The sequence below is a fragment of the Lemur catta genome, chromosome 12, assembly GCF_020740605.2.
Source record: "Lemur catta isolate mLemCat1 chromosome 12, mLemCat1.pri, whole genome shotgun sequence".
NCBI lineage: Eukaryota > Metazoa > Chordata > Mammalia > Primates > Lemuridae > Lemur > Lemur catta.
The window spans coordinates 10988114-11006169 of NC_059139.1; the positions used below are offsets into that span (position 1 = coordinate 10988114).

Below are 18056 nucleotides of genomic sequence, written 5' to 3' on the forward strand. Positions count from 1 at the left end.
GAACGTGGCTAGCCTGTCCTGCGTACTCTAGCCCTCCTTGTTTCAGGATGCAGTTCTCCCCAAAATTGGGGTCAAACTGCATTTCTTCAGTGGACGAAGATGTGAGTTGGAAAAACCCCCCTCAATATTTTCGAACAAAAGCTGATTCTTTCACAGTATGAAGAACACTATCGTAGTTTCCTGTTGCTATTGTATAATAACAAATTACCACAAATTACATGGCTTGAAACTACACAAATTTATCATCTTGCAGTGCTGGTGGCCAGATTCTTAAGTCTGCCTTCCAGAGGCTCTGGTGGAGAATCTGTTTCCCGGCCTCTTCCAGCTTCTAGAGGCCACCTGCGTTCCTTGACTTGTCTCATGTTCCACGTTCAAAGCCTGCAGCCCAACATCTTCTCTCCTCTTTGACCTGCCTTCCTCTTAAAAGAACCCCTGTGATTACACGGGGCCCATCTCCCCATCTCAAGATCCTTAATCACACCTGCAAAGTCCTTTTGCCCCGTTAGGCCAGGTTCTAGGGTTAGGGCACGGGCACCTTTGGTGGGGGGATGGGATTATTCAGCCTGTCCCAACCATTCCAGGATCCTGAGGCCGTCCTTTGGCAGCCACTGCTCTTGTACACTGTTCTAATAAGCAGGGATCTTTGCCCTCAATATACAACAGGTCAATGTATGCCTGGGGCCAATAACTCACTAATACATCCTCTTTCTACATAGTCACTCAAAAATTAAGCTATTTTCTGGGAATCATGACTCGAGGTTACTTAGAGTTCTCATTTCCGAGAGAGGAAAAGTACTAAGTCAAGGACAAAGGAGAGAAGGAAAGACTTTTGAGAGCACAGAAATAAGAACAATTCAAAAGATTTTATAAGGCAGTGGATCGAAATAAGCAATAAAAGGGTCATGAATTCAAAGTACCATTCTGTTCTTAGAGGCCTTGAAAATCCTAAGCTTCTTTCTCAACTAAAAAGCCCAGCCATTTGTCATTGATTCATGCCATTCAGTAGTGAATTTCCTCCCCACCCAGTCTCTGTCTTATTCTCCCTCCATGCACCCTACAATCACTGTCCTTAGTCCCGATTTGTTTATTTCACTCCCCCACAACACTAGAACACGCGTATCCATGCATCTGTGTGCACACAGGTACGGATATAGACGTAACCTTTCAGTGGACTTTCTTTTTGTAAGTGGATTAATACTAATGTTCTTGCCCTGCAGAAATGTGCCAGTACTAATAACACTCTGGAGCCACAGGGCTAGCTCTGAGCAGGAGCCAGGTTATTCTTAGTTTTTCCAACAGCAGGGAGATCTCCCATCTCTCACACCCCCCCTAGTGGTGCCCGCCCTGGAACGCTGCTGAGCGGGCGCAGGCGAAAGACTCGAGCACGCCTCAAATGTTTCTATAACAGGTGTCAGAGCCCACGCACTGGTATAGATTCTACACAGCCTTTCTTGGATACAATATTCTGGCTTTGGAAAGTGTTCACTGTATGCATTTGGCATTTACTTGTTTCCTTTCCGTGATCTTTTGTGCTGCTATACAGTAAACTCAGAAATGCACAGAAACAGTGGGCAGTATGAAAACAAAACAAAAAACCCCAAGTCCAGTGAAAATAGGATAAATAAGTTGTGGGATAGTCATTTGATGGAATATTATATACAGCAGCAAAACCTGAATGAACCACAGCTATACACAGCAACACGATCGATCTTTTAAAAAATTGTTTAGGGTCAGACACTGGTCCTAAAAAAGTGCGTAAATATGGTACCATTTTTTATAGACCTCAAAACCAAAGATTTTATTTAGGTATACATATAGGTGATTTAAATATATGAATATTTAAATTTAATTTAAATATAAATTTTTAAATGTATAAATATTCTTATTTATTTATTTTTGGAAAAGCAATGGAATGAAAAGCACAAAACTCAGGACCACACTTGCCTTTGGCAGCAGGACAGGAAGGGGAGTAGCAACTGCATCAGTCCTGGTTGGTTCATGTATATTCATTTCATTGTGTTTTATAACTTATGTATATATGTATTCTTCAACATATTTAATATGATCATTAAAATATAACTAAGGAATATATGTAGGTAGACAGACAGACCTGCCCACGGATAGAATCCAGGGATAGATCGCTGAGAGAGAATCCGATGTCCTCTCAGGCTCATTTTTGTTCAAATCGTCCAAAGACTATAGTTTGGAGCATAAGGATAGAGATTGAAATCTTACCCTGGATGGTACAGAGTTTCCAAATCTTTACTAGAAACATTCTTGGGAGTGTAGCTAAATCATGAGCATATGCATTTAGGACACAGCACCTGTCCCTGGAGGCTCAACTTGGAGCTTGCGTCGGAGCCTCCAGAAAGAAACATTGATGAGCTTTGATCCCACTCCTCAGGGACACCAGGGGACCTTCGAAATGAATATTTACTTTCACCCCAATTCTGTGACACTTTGCATCAAGCGACACCTGGACTGGTTGGGCCCCACCTGTCACGACTCTGACTTATTTCTGAGGCTGGATTCCCTCCTCCCAGCCCAGTTTACTTGTCTGGACTTCAGCCCTGACCTCTGTTCCCAGCAACTGCGCTGTGCCAGTCTCTCTCCTGGTGACCAGAGCCTGTCTCCCGACGGCAGCCCCCGAGCCAGAGCCCCTGCGCACGCAGGTGAACTGAATACCTCGTCGCTTCCTCATATTTTTCCTGCCTGCTGGGACACTCCCTCTTCCACTGAATATCTTTTATTTCCCCTCTTGATAAAGGCATGTTCATTATGGGGGGAAAATGTAATAAGGGTAAACAAATTCAAGAAAATTAAAAATACCTATGTTCCCCTCACACAGAGATAATCACATTTATGTACCAACACAGAACTGATGTACTGTGCATGATACCTCACTGTGCTTACTTTAAATCTATAATGTTTTATAAAAACTTAGCAATAAAGGATGACCTTTCATATACTTACATATTCTTCTGCAACGTAATCTTTATTGGCTACATAATAGTCCATTCATTCCAGTCACTATGGCTGCAAAACACCACAAACAAAACAAAACTTACAGGTATAAAACAACAATCCCCCTCACACACAGCTCCTGCCTCAGACCCTTTGCATTTGCTGTTCCCTCGGCCTAGAAACGCTTCATCCGGACACGATTCATAACCTCACTTCCTTCAAGTCCTTGCTCAAAACTCTTCTTCAAAACTCAAGCCCTGCTCAAAATTCAGGTCTTTCCTGACACCCTATTACAAACTGGACCTTCCCTGCCCCTCACCACTCCCTACCCTCCTCTCCTGCTTTAATTTCCCCTGAACACAGTTCACCAGCTGACATTATATATGTAATTATTCATTATTTATCATTCTCACTCAGTACAACGTAAACTCCATGAGGACAGCGTTGTTTGTCAGTTTTTATTCCCCCCCCCCCCCACAAATGCTTAGAGAAAGGTCTGGTACTCAGGCTGGGTGGGGTGGCTCACGCCTATAATCCTAGCTTCTCAGGAAGACAAGACAGGAGGATCGCTTGAGGCCAGGAGTTCCAGACCAGCCTGGGCAACATAGCAAGACCTCATCTCTACCAAAAAAAATAGCCATGTGTGGTGATGTGTGCCTGTCATCTCAGCTACTTGGGAGGTTGAGGCAGGAGGATCACTTGAGCCCAGGGGTTCGAGGCTACAGTGAGCTATTATTCAACCACCGAGCTCCACCTGGGGTGAGACTTTGTCTCAAAAAAAAAAAAAAAAGAATGTACTCTATAAATATGTGTTGAAAAGATGGATGAATGAATGAACAAACACACACATAATTTTACAAAAAGACTAGAAGAAAATATACTAAAAATTGAAAGTAAGTTTAATTTCTGGGTGATGGGTTTGTAAGTGATTTGGTTTTTCTTCTGTAAAGTTTCCTTTATTTTCCATTTTCTAAATTAGCATGGTATTACTTTCAAAATCAGAAAAAAATTGAAGTTATTTTTTAAATACCACTAGGCAAATATGACTATAAATAACAATGTTTGGCAACTATAAATAAATAAATAAGAGAAAGGGATTTCTAACCACCTGCTAAGTCTTAATTTATATTCCTATAATTGCAACATAGGCCAGGTTGAGTTAAAAGAAATGTCAACTACTAATCATTCTTCCTTCTCTGGTAATTTAAATTTATTGAAGCAACCATGCTATTGGGTTACTTAATTATTCTAGCTTAATTATTTTGTATATTTATAAATGAACTTCATTTCAAATCCTTAGTAACTCAGGATCTATTGACTAATCAAACCTAATAAACTTGGGGTTAAGAGAACTGAAAACAGATAAAATGATCAGAGTTGTGACTTTCATTTGTTATCAAGCAGCTATAGAGACCCAAGGCACTGCCTTCAATAATGTTTTTAATTAAGCACAGATGAAGTAGCCCTAAAATAATGGGGGGAAAAAAACGGGTTATTGAACTCATGTTAAATCAGATTATTATAGAATTACATTAACTTAAAGGAATGTGGAAAACTATCCTAAATAATAAAAATTATAAGTTATAATAAGGTATAATATTGAGTGCCTTTCGCCTAGGGAATCCTGAGTTATCAAGTCATTTAGGAGTCACCTAATGTCTCCTGCTGCTATAGCCACAAAAACCTTAAACCCCTGATTTTCTGCCTATGTTTTGACTTGACAAATCTGTCTGAATTTAAGGAGAATACATTATTTATGAAAGGAATATGCAACCAGGAACAGGTCTGAAAATTTGCCACCCTTGTCAATGAAGCAATTGGAATATGAAATGTACCTCCTGTTTCATTTTATTTTTAATGCCTTAAGAAGTGTATCTGTGGCTGTCATGGAGAGCCACGTCCATTTCCTAGAGGGCTTTTCCCCGTACTTACATTCTAGGCATGTACTCACTGCAGTGTGACAGACTCCTGAGAGAAAACAGTGGCCCTTAATGTTCAGCATGAGACATTTTTAAAAACTCATGAAAAATTTTTATGTAGGTATGCACTGATGGCGAGAGGTAACAAGCATAATTTTCCATAACATTTTCCTCCAAAATAGCTTTATAACCTGCTTGTAGTCCCTTGTTTCATACTCATTTTCAACGGATCTAATTTTCAAAGCACAACTTTTAAAAAATTAACAACAGATTGGAATCTGGATGTAGAACTTTGAGAAACTTTCAGACCAAACCCCAGCAGCTCTGGCTGAGGGCTTCTATCTGTTATATAATGAATGGATCCGTTATTTTGTCAGGGAGACGAAGAAAAGGGCTTTGACTCTCCATTGTGCAATATATGACTACAGAATTGTATTCAATTATTATTTTTGAAAAAAAGGAATAAAAGGCCTATTTGGGTTTTTATTTTGGCAGGGTACAGACTTTAAAAGTGGTGCTTAGTTCCCAGGCTTGCTGAGGCTTCTTCAGCCAAAGATTTACCCAAGCACAGATATGCTTACACATAATGCATATGTCCAGCATCTTCTGAATTTAAGTGCCTTTTTTTTTTCCTGATAAAGATTTTTTTTTTCATTTAATCCAATTGCCATGGTTTAGATGTCTCCTTCAAAACTCATGCTGAAATGTAATTGCCTTTGCGACGATATTATTAATGAGGTGGGACCCTTAAGAGCTGATTAACGTTGTTATTTGGGGAGTGGGTTTGTTATCTCAAGAATGAGTTGTTATAAAAATGAGTTCGACCCTCTCTTGTGCTCTTGCACTCTCTTGCCCTTCACCTTCCACCATGGGATGATGCAGCAAGAAGGCTCTTGCCAGAGGTGTGACCCTCAACCCTGGACTTCCCAGCCTCCAGAACTGTAAGAAATAAATATCTTTTCTTTATAAATTACCCAGTCTCAGATATTCTGTTATAACAACATAAAATGGACTAAGATACCAGTGCATCCTTCAAAGCAAGATTTTCCTTTTAAAACTTGTTGAGATGTGGCTTCCTGTCTATAGTTCCGACTAAACATAAAACTAATAGTATGCCTTATTAGCAAGGTACAAGTTACAAAGGTACAAGTGCAAGGTTACGAAGTGCAAGTTAAAGGGCAACTTTAGGCCAGGTGCAGTGGCTCACATCTGTAATCCTGGCACTTTGGGAGGCCGAGGTGAGAGGATCACTTGAGGCCAGGAGTTTGAGACCAGCCTGAGCAACATAGCCGAGACCCTGTCTCTATAAAAAATACAAAAGTTAGCTAGGCATGGTGGCACGCACCTGTAGGTCTAGCTACTCGGGAGACTGAGGCAGGAGGATGGCCTGAGCCCAGGCATTTGAGGTTGCGGTGAACTATGATGATGCCACTGTACTATACCCTGGGCAACAGAATGAGACTCTATCTCAAAAAAAGCAGGGGGAGCTTTAGGATACATTAGAAAAAACTTAAAACTGTAATTAAAACTGTTTCAACATATCAGAGTTAGAAATTTTGTTATGCCTATTATGGAAAGAGATTAAACCTTTTAAGCTATCAGGTAACTATTTAATGCTTTTTACTTGGGAATTCAAATCAGCCACCCTGTCTACAAAATATGATATGAATAAATGATATGAGTCATAAATATAAACACAGTTTTCTCCCTAAGTTCCATTCATCACAGGAGACAATTTAGCAAACACTAGATGATTTTTCACTTCTAGCAGTGGCATAACATTGTGCTCAAGGATTTAACTTATTAGACATCTCTGATTTAAATGCTCCAATTCATTCTGGGCCTACAAGCTGGGTCAACGTCAGGACTTGGGTTTTACAGGCAATGGTTCCTGGCCTCCCTCTATCCCCCCAATACACAACCAGCTAGAACAATTTTCACTGGCAGTTATCTGGAAGCTCACAAAACAAAAGGGCATTTCATCCTAAGAACTAGGGCCACACAACTGCTTGTCTCAAGAGTTCGAGAAAGAGACAGGCTGAGGCTGGAGGCAAAGAGCTCAGGACTCTCTTGCTAATTCCTGCTGGCTCTAGAAAAACCAACCCTGTGAGTTCTGTGCTCTGCCTCTCCAGAGTCAGCTCAAGGGAAGGCCATGAGATGCGATGCCCTGGTCTCGTCATTGGAAAGCCACTACCCACTTCCTGCAGACAAACACACTGCTAGAGGTATCTGGATTCCCAGAATGCCTGTCAGAAAATCCCATGGCTCTCAGCCATCATTTTCAAGTTTCCAAGTTTAGTTGCCATAGAACAAAATTTATTTTCTTTAAATCAGCACTGCACAGTAAAACAAGATGTATGATGATACTAACTCCTTAATCTGGGTTATAATGTACCAACTATTAAACAACTAGATAAAGAAATTTTGAATGATTGTTATATGTAAAGTTGTTTTTTCTAATTTATACTTAGAAAAGTGTGGCAATTTTATGTTTTTAAAAGGTGACATATGCACAGAAAAAGGTAACGTTGCACACATTGTCATTTGTTAACAGAGGACTTTATTCAATCAGCTGCTGTAGTTTCAGGCAGAAATGAAAAGCTATTATACTATCAATCAGGTTTCAATACAGTACTAGGAATGAGCCACAAAAGATGTTAATTTAGTTCAGCTGACAGCTCTGTATAAATCCTGTTCACAGATTGTAGAGTTCGTGTTTATTAAAGAAGTAGGTCAAGCAGGAGTCCTTCTCAGAACACACACTTTGAGAATCATATTTTCACAAATGAATTTTCCAGGTACAAATATGGACATGTGAATGGCACATGATTAAAATTATCTACACTTTATTATGGACAACGCCACCAGAAATCAGACCCTGCCTTTAGTATTATGCACTAGTTCAGTATAACCCTTGTGAACCGTATGAATACCCTTTAACTGTCCAGAGAAACTACACACATGCCTAAGTGTACACGGCCACCACCATCTTCAGACTAAATTTTGAAGGAAATACTTTAAGCTTAGTTTAGATGACAAAAACAAATTTTCCCAAAAATCAGTCTGTGAATTAACAAGCCATTAGGACTGTAGCGAAGGAAAGAAGCAGTTCCTTTTCATTTAAAGGCTTAAAATGGCATTCACCATCAGGAGTGGTAAATGGTCCGCTATTTGATTCACTTTTTTAACAGTGAAATTCATGCGATGAATGCCGCTTAAAGGTGTTGATTAAAACCCCCTGGAGAGAAGGCTTGGCTTATTCTGAGATCGAGCACAAACCGAAAATTGATCTAGCACGATGCCGGAAAGAGGAAAATCTAACCCTGGCTGGCTGACTGAGGATCTCAGCTGTGCAGCCAAAGGACAGCGGGAGGTGATGTCTAGCTACAGCCACGTGAGGGGAGGTTTCTGAGCCCAGCACCTGCGAATGTGGAAAGGACAAGGGTGGCTCACGGGAGCGAAACAGCGCCTCTCTCTGGCTCCAAAGATCTGCTTATCAGCCACTATACTCCATCCTTAAGATAAAGTGGTTTTTTTAAATTTTTCAGCATTAACATAAGCACTACCCAGTACCAGACACTAAGAATCACTGCACACAACTTACCAAATCATCATCAAAGAAATTCAAAGAATAAATGTTTTAATTTCACATTTCTAATGTGAGGAATAGTAACATGTCAGAAACTGCAGTGGACAAACACAGGAAAGTGTCCCTTCGGGTATAAATTGAATCACTTTGAAAGAGCCACTGGCCAAACCAAAGTGTAAAAAGATAATAACAACATGAAAGTGACCCACAAATGCCTCCAATTGCACCACAATAGACTTTTCAGGCTGGACGGGATATCTGAGATAATCCACTCTCACCTCCCACTAAGCAGGTGAGAAAACTGAGGCCAAGAGAAGTGAACTTGGCAAGATCACCAGCTGCAGGGTTAGGACAGGGGTGGAAATTAGTTGGGCCTGGGTATACACACAGGTGATTCTGGAGCTAATGAGACTTTTCCTACAAAAGGTCATCTCCATTAGCATGCCTTCTCTGGGGCTCAGGAGCACTTCTCCAAAGGAGACAAACACATTAACAAAACCAAACTGTTAGTGAAGTAAGCCCCTTGGTCCTGCGGTGCTAATATTTTTTCCAAATCATCATCAGGCACTCAAACAGCTTCTGTGTTACGAGAAAGCACACAGCAGAAATTGTCATACGCAAATCGTGGATGCATTCAGAAGCGCCGTGGACGGCACGGGCTCCAATAAAGAGGAGACAATGCTCTGGTCAAATTGTGTATCAGTAAATCTGAAAGAACTCTGCATCGAAGAGCACAAAGTGCTTTTTAGAAATCCTTTGAAATTACACTAGATCACTTGGTCTAATCTTCCCCAACCACAATTAGAGAGCAAGCCTCAATTTCCTCACCTGAAAAATGGGGGAAACAGGCACAGAAAGCTTAAGACACTTACCCAAGGTGGCCCAGCATATCTGCGGTGGCCGGAACGGCCAGGCCAGGGGTGGCAGCGTGCCCAGCATCTTTAACAAACTTCCTAATTCCTCTCTCTGGCTCTGTTTTCATCAACAGCACTCTGATCTTAATTCGATTTCCCTAATAGATTACCCCGATTAAAAGAGAACCAACTTAGAGAAACCCAGCACACACTACTTCAGCCAGGTGATCAAGGTTAAAATCAACAGTCATAAATCCTGCTGATGGCATATACTCTTGATAGGGTGTGACGAGAGTGACACTGTACCTCTGTGGTCTTTCTCCCCCAAACACATAACCCCATTCTGATCTTGAGAAACACATCAGACAAATTTCAAGAGGGGGCATCCTACAATGTACCTGACTAATATTCCTCAGAACTGTCAAGGTCAACAAAAACAAGGAAATTCTGAAAAACTGTCACAGCTAAGAGGAGGCTAAGGAGACATGATGACTAAATGCAATGAAATATTCTAGATGAGATCCTGGAACAGAAAAATGACATTAAGTAAGAATTAAGGAAATGTGAATAAAGTATGGACTTTGGTTAATAAAAATGTATCAATGAGTGCTTCATATATTGTAACAAATGTAAGATGCCGTGAATGAGGAAACTGTGTGTGAGGGTAGAGGGGTGTGAAAATAAATAAAATTTAAAGAAACTCCCCAAAAAACACTTCCAGCCTTGAGAGAGCTGTGACTGTGATCAGAGTCACGTAGCATGTAGTTGTAACCTCTGCTTCTTAGATTACAGATTAACTCTCTTCCTCATAGTTCTTGTTCTATAAATGACTAGGACAGACCGGAGACCAGGCCTTCCCCCTTCCAATCACTGATCTTTGCTATAGATTATTGCTCTAGATTATTTACTGTCTTGCACCTAACTCGGGCCAGATGGCACAAAAGACCCCATGACTGTTACCTCTTCAGTGCAGAAGGTTACATATACTTTTCCTGAAAGATAAAGACCACCTCAACTAATCAGATCATCATAACTATGCATTAAGCCTTATATACAATAGAAAGATGCTGAAATTCTGTTAAGCTTCCCTAAACTTTGTCTATATTAAGGAACTTCAAAGTTCTACACTTTGGAAGACTGATTTCCACTCTTTGGAATTCTATATTTTCTGGATAGCTGTCCTCAAATTTCACCCTTGAATAAAATTTCTTTATGCTAGATTCTGACCTTTTGGATTATTTTAGGTTCATAGGGGCATATGGGATCTCTGTACTATTTCTTCTCAATTTTTCTGTAAATCTAAAACTGTTCTAAAGAAAAATAAAGCCTACTAGAGAGAGAAAGAGAAACCACCTACTGTGAGATTCAGATCCACTGGACAGTCTAATTCCTCAGCAGAGATGGATCTACTTCATTCACCTTCACACATTTTTGTCTTGGGGCTTTCGTTGGCAGGAATTGCTCCTCAGAGCCTAGAAACTTCTGTAAGAACTGTCTTTAACATGTGTGGAGCTGGAGAATAAACTGTGAGCCCATGGTAACCCTATCCCAGTTTCTATCCCTTATCAAGTTATTAATTCCTAAACTAATTGATTCATTTATGAAAATTTGATTTTAAAAGATGACCTATGTGAGTAAAATGTATTTATATTCCTAGATGGAAATGTTTTTCTATGGAAAAGGCTTTAAAACATTAACCTTTATTTCTATCAATAAGGCCTAAAAACATAAAATCTTTTTCTCATGTATTTCAGACTTTATTTGCTGGATAAATTAAAATACTGGAAAAGAGGAAACTTCTGTTAAATGAGTCACTGAACACATTTTATTATGTATGATTGTAGGAATTATGTCATCATATCCATTGGCAATATATCTTAACTTTGTTTCCAATTATATGAACTACTTTATTAAATGAATTCAAGCTTTCGTGTTATTTATTTTTAAAAGAAATCTAAAACTTAAGCATATTTCCCATTGGTCCTATGTACGCAACTGCTGGGTCACAAATGTATTTTCTGCTTAGGAACCACGTTTTAAGTCCCCAGGGTGCTTTTCCTTCTCTTCTTCATCCTTCCTTTTACTAAACTTTATAAAACTTTGATAGTAAAGAAAGTTATTGTCTGTGCATATTTGCAACTTAAAATAATTCTAGAAATTCATACTGGACAAACGATGTATGAAATTCCTTATCTTCATGGATATCTTTTTATTGATTTCCAACATTATATGTAACCCAGATGTTATTTCCAGCTAAGACGTTCTCTTACAATTCTCAATTAAAATGCTTTTCCTAAAAGGTGACAATATAGAAAAGCACACAGGAGCACGGAAGCAGATGGACAGCAAAACCCAAAACACATTTCAACCAATTCCAAAACACATAGCTATTTCTCTATCTCAAAGGAGTAATTTAGAGTTTTCTTTATCTTTACACGTCCATAGGGAATTTCTATAAAATATAAAGAGAACTTTACACTGCTTGTGCACAGCACACAGATCAGAACACCGGGCAAGACAAATGCCTGTGCTGGCCCCTCCCAGACAGCCTCTCACCTCCTTGAGAACCACCGGGGACCAGATTTCTCTTCTTATATCCAACGTCACCCTCTCCTGAGTCTCTTGACAAGTTTGCATTCTGCCCATGAAAATTTGGGATCCAAAATGAAGGAACAAGCAAGCAGTCGTAAACTGACCATAACATTAGCCTTTACACCTGAAGAAAGCATCATTTCCACGAGCACAGCTTCCAAAGGCACATTAGATATAAAATACTAGAGGATTTTTATGGCATTTTGTTGTCCTCCTTTTTTGCACATTCATTTCACAATGTCCACTTTGATATGAGTCAGGCACCTCAATCATCCTTTTTAAGTAATACAAATATATTTTTAAGGCAGAATTTTAATATAAATTCCTGCAAAAATTATTTCACTAGAATATTAATCCTCATATTTTCTTCATTTTTCCACTTCTCATACATCCAGCTGGTGGAGTGAATGATGTTCCCCGCACAACTGGCCCAGCTCTTTTCTCTTCCATTTGGAAATAGCACCTGTACCAGAGGACGGATGGATGATGGGCAGTCCATGAAGAGGGAGCCCACATTTGCCCCGGGCTGGGCAGGGAGTCAAGAGGTCGGTCAACAGCTCCTGCACCCTCATCCCTATGAGCCTCTCATGCTACAGTCCTCTGAACTGACAGCATGGGCAACCCGTCAGGAAGATTCTAGCAGAGTTCCCTGACTCAGCGTAACCCTGTTCTTCTCCCAGGATGGCAGTGTTGCTCATGCCCCCAAAATGACGCCTAAAAGGAAATCCCAAATGAAAATGCCTCCCTCCCTTCACTTCCAAATCCTCACCCATTGCCAACCTCACAGATTCATGTTGCCCAATACTGTAGCAAAATATGAACCATTTCCTACAATGAGCCCCAATTTTATCCTTGTGTTCAGTTTGATTGCATTGTTCTTCATTTTCTCATTCTTGTAAGTTACTCTAGGACTTAGGCCCGTGTCACTGAACTATTAGTTTAGAGATACATCTTGGTGGCTCAGTCCCCTCCCCGCCCTGCCCTCCATTAACCGGAACACTGAAGGAAGCTTCCCTACCTTTCACTGAGACTTCTCCACAACTGTGCACCTGCAATAGGGAGAAGTAAAATGAGAAACTTAACCAACATATTTTTCTGCTGAGACATTTTTCAACTTAGAAACATTCCAACCTATTTAAGGTGGAACTCTTAGATCTTTAAACTCTAGAAACTATCAAATCATACAGTGTACATATACTTCACATATATATGGTGCCACCTCACTCCAAAATGTGGTGCATATATAATGCACCACAAATAATATAGCAATTAGTCCACAAATATTTATTGAGATCCTACTATTAACAAATACACAACACTTGGGTAGGTACTGTGGGAGATGGAATGCTCTGTAATACCTGGTCCCCGTTTCAGGGATTTTGCTGTCCAGTGGGTATGAACCAAGGTATGTAGCATAAGAACTATATGAGAGGCACAAACCATGAGAGTTCAAGGGAAGAGAGAAAATGTGGCTACTCAGAAAAGGGCCAATAATACAAGTGGCATTTAAGGTGAGTCTTGACATGGTGCTGACAAAACTAAGACAACTGTTATCTGAAAAAAAAAAGGAGATTTTTACTTATTCATTCTTTGGATGTTTTGAGCATATATTTAGGTGCAAATGAAATCAACACAAAAAATATATACACCTAGATCTTATTTGCTTTATTAATTTTCCACTGCATGTCTTTATTGGACTATGCATTGATATTAAACTCCAAGCTATCAGCTTTAATGAAGCTCAATATAAGAAATAAACATGAGAAGATTTCTGCATTTTCCATCAAACAAAAGGCCAAAGGTGTTGTTCCCTTATGTTCTTCAATATCCTCTTTCAAAGATCTATGGTGATAAATCCTTTTTAATATTTACTTCCAGGAATAAATTTCTCAGAAAATTGCTTGTTTCATTGTTTTTAGTCAATTAGAATTGTGCAATTAATCTGATTTTCCTTTGTGCCTTGCCTGCCAGTAAGCACGAGGATAAATCTGTTGCTCAATCATGGTCACCATGTTAGACTCCTGCTTTTCTACTTGACCTCTTTTAAACAGTTTTGTGTTTTACCTTCCTAATGAGCTGCTTCACACATTTTGGAGTTAGGTTACATATAAAAACAAATCAACAACTTAAAAAGAACCCAAGGAATTGTGAGCAGTAGTGAGGTCTCAACTAAAATTGGAAAGTTGGATAAACTAAAGTCTGGAGGCATCAACTTGTCATCTAACATTTCTCTAACAACACTGAATTCAAGAGTGGAGAAAGTAGATAATGGTATGGGATGTCTGCTTGCTCCTTTTATTATTAAAAATTGGAGAAATTAGTATGGTTGATGGACAAGGAAACAACGATCTTTAGAATGGCAAGGACAGCATCTCCGTAATCACTGAGTAGAGATTAGGCAGGTGCTGTGTAGAGGCAGAAAGTCAGGCCAAAGACAAGCCTGTGGGACAGCATGGATGGCAAAAGGCTCAACAGGAAAAGAGTCAAACTTATGGACAAAGAGCTAGTTCAACAGGAGCAAGAGGCCAGGGAAAGGCGGATGAAGGGTGCGCTGAGAACCGACTCTCAGACTCTGCAGCTATTGGAGACACAGTACTCCCAAAGGCCAAGGTCAAAGATGAGGCTACCTAGTAGGTGACTGAGCCCAGGCCATCAGTCAAGCCACCAGGGTACAAGTCGGAATGGCAGAAGAGAGTGCAGGAAGGACTACAGTTCATGGGCCACCATCCCTACCGGGTCCACAGGGAATAGCAACCGGTTGCTGAGGACGTGGCATAAGCGGACCGTGGAGATTTCTCAGGAGGGGACGGTGTAAAGAGGCAGTGGCTGCAAATGCCCCACAGGTGGCCGGGGAGCCACAGGGCCACCTGCTGAGCTCCCCTCTCACAGCACAGGGCAGTAGCTGGAGAGGATCTTCGAGGGACCCAGGGGCGGAAATGACTGGTTCTATCTCAATGACAGAGGGGGAAAAGGTGGTTACGGAAAAGTTAAAGGATGCAGGAGGAGTCTTCCAGGCCACAGAAGAGTTCCCAACAAAAGGGCTAATGCAGGGAAGCCCGCGTTCAAGGTGCACACCAGTAAGAGAGACCCGTCGCAGCTGGCAGTTGTTTGCACAGGTGCTCACAACACCTGGGCTCCTGCAGGCTTCACCAAGGTAATTCACAAGATGGTATCTCCGCTTTTTTTTCCCCCATCTATTTCATATCAAGCACGTAAGATGTATCGAAGATAATAACCAGGAGCAAACTCAGAAGAGCAGAAAGTGGCATGGTGGTTGCCAGGGGCTGGAGCAAGGGGAAAGGGAGACTTGGCTGTTCAGTGTGTGCAGAGTTCCAGCCACCAGTGATGAAAGGTTCTAGGGATCTGCTGTACAACAGTGAGCACACAGTCAACAATACTTTGCCCTTAAAAATTTGTTAAGAGGGTAAAAAAAAAAATAGTAACTGGGGGAGGAGTACAATTAAACTCTTAACAATAAAAGTTTAATATCTTTAGCCAAAAAATACGGGAAGCAGCAAAGCTGAGAGAGAGGGAAGGAGGTAGTGGCCCAGTGAGCCCTGATGGCATTGCTGCTGTTGTCACTGCTATAAGCCGAGATAGCTAACGAGAGCGGCTGGGAGTTCTGACCGAAGCCATGGAGTGACCACAACTGCATGTGGGTCTGACCTGAAGCCAAACTGTGCCTTGCAGGGACCAATTCCCCCGGCAGTGCCCTGCGCTCAGAGGCCTGCACACGCCGGCTGCTGCCAGCTATTCACGGGCCTCAAACGGGTCTTTGTCCCAGAAGACTTCACTAAAGGAGGAAGAAGCCAGCACCAGTGTTTCTTCAGCCACAGGCGAAAGAGCTCTGGGAACGCAGAGTAATTATTCCCATGTCTTTGATTTATTTATTTTTTTCCTTTGCAGTAGAAATGCTATAGTTGGAGCAATGTCACCGGATGAGAACCCCGACAGCAAGACTGGCCTCTGACAAGGGCCTGCCCTACGGGGTGGAGTGTGTCTGGATCCCACTGGCACCCCAGTGCCTGCGAGAGGCCTGGACACAGAGGGGGCTCAACACAGACTGACCCAGGAAGGAACAAAGCCCAGGTGGCCCCGATGCTGCGTCAGCAGAACAAAGTGGCCTGATACTGTGCTGAAGGCATTTCTATTTCATGCCTTTATTGGACCCTTATAAAACCCTGTGGTAGGAGGAGGGTTTCCACCCTTTTACAAGACAAAAAGGTTCAGATGGTACAGCAGGCTGAATAACAGCTCATAAAGATATCAAGTCTTAATTCTTGAAATCTATGAATGTTACTTTATATGGAAAAAGGGTCTCTGCATTGGTGATGAGGTCAAGAAACGTGAGATGAGGAGATTATCCTGGACTGTCGGGGCAGGCCCCAAATGCAATGGCAAGTGCCCTTACAACAGAGAGACAGGACATCTGGCACAGGCAGCATAGAAGGCAGTGTGACCATGAAGCAATGGCTGCAGCAACGCAGCTCTAAGCCACAGGGTACCAGCAGCACCAGAAGCTGGGAGAGGCAAGGGACAGATCCTTCCCTAGAGCCCCGGCGGGGGGACAGTCCTGCCAACACCGTGACTTTGGCCCAGGGATGCTGACTTTGGACTACTGGCCTCTAGAAATACAAGAGAAGAAATTTCCGTTGTTTTGAGCCACCAAGTTTGTGACAATTTATTACAACAGCTATAGGAAACAAATAGAGTCTATTAGGTGGATTCTCCACAGCTAGGCAATGAAATGAACTAGCTGAAGAATTAGACTCTGGCTGGGTAAACTCACAACTAACGGATGCGGTGCGCACCGTATGGGGGAAGGGCACGCCTCTAGCCCTGGCTTGGGCGAGGCAAAGGCATTACTTGTAAGCAAAATGTTTATGCCCTGAAATAAAATCCTGAAATAAAAAAAAAAAAGGAATTAAACTCTGTAGGCTAGGATTGTTTTAATTCTACCACCTCAATTTTTTTAAAGGACTGAATCTTTGCAATGTAAAGATTTCCTGCAATTTATTAAGTATGAAATGTCCACATTTGCATGACTATCAAGCCAATGAGTCTACACTGGAAATGATCTCTGTGTGGGGGCTAGGAGTGAGAAAAGGACAGTTCTGAAGTCTTTCAGCTTCATCCTTGGGCTTCCACATTTGTCTATTCCTTATAACTTGTGCCCTGACTGGGGCCAAATTTGATACACGTGGAAAATACTGAGATGCTTGGTTTGCTTTTGAGTGAACTTGCTCCGCTGAGCTGAAATGGCTGCGGATAAATGTGTGAGTGGCTTTATCTTCTAAGAGTCCCGTGAGGGAGGCACTAGGAGGGTGAAAATACCACAAAGCCTGTTTGAGAAACACGGGCTCTCCTCTATCGGTCACAAATCAGGGACGAAACATGGCGATCTCCAGGGATTGCTCTGACCGACTCGACAAAACCCTAACTCGTGGGGAGGGCCACCTCCAGGTGGCTTCGTACATCCTTGGCGAACAGGTGTCAGAGGAAGGGCCTGCTTAGGCTAAAAGTTGGGGAGTTAAATATTGTTCTCTGAAATAGAAGAAAGGAAGATGAAGGGCAAGGGGAGAGAAGGAAGATCGTGCACAAGCATATAACCTAAATCCACAGATTCACGGAAAAGCATTAACTGGACAAAAACACATTTGTGAGTCTTCCCAGAACACTGGGAAGGAATTACCTTCAAACCTGGAAACATGCCAATGTAAAACAACCTTTCTAACAATGGTTTACATGAAGATTTGGTTTAAAAACAGTGTAGACTTAAAATATAAACTGGATTTAAAGCAGACCCATGGAAGATCATGATGGGAAACCCATAACCGCTTATAACCTTGTCTCGAGTTGGCAATAGGGAAGAGAAGGGCATCTCCCACAAGGCAGGCCTCAGTATCCCCACCAGGACCAGAATGCTGGGCAGTTCTCACGGCCCTCGACACACATGGACCTCAACCAAAAGCATCCCTCTGTTTGGGGGTACATTTGATGTAACTAAATGCCTCATTGTAACCTCTTGAGCACTTTTGATCAAATCTACCTTCTTACATTTAGGTTCATAGAATTCAACTACTCCCAGGAGGGCTTTTTGCCCATTTACAAAAACTAGCTCAAACACGGGTAGATGAG

At 41.5% G+C, this 18056-nt stretch overlaps 1 protein-coding gene across 2 annotated transcripts in view; it reads right to left on the bottom strand.

Annotated features, from left to right (window-relative positions):
* Positions 1-18056, bottom strand: part of RETREG1 (reticulophagy regulator 1) — a 129157-nt gene that overhangs the window by 74044 nt on the left and 37057 nt on the right. For both annotated transcript variants that reach the window (XM_045566270.1, XM_045566271.1), the window contains exon 3: positions 12937-12967. In XM_045566270.1, coding sequence (XP_045422226.1) covers positions 12937-12967 — 31 coding nt within the window. The remainder of the gene's footprint in view (positions 1-12936; positions 12968-18056) is intronic.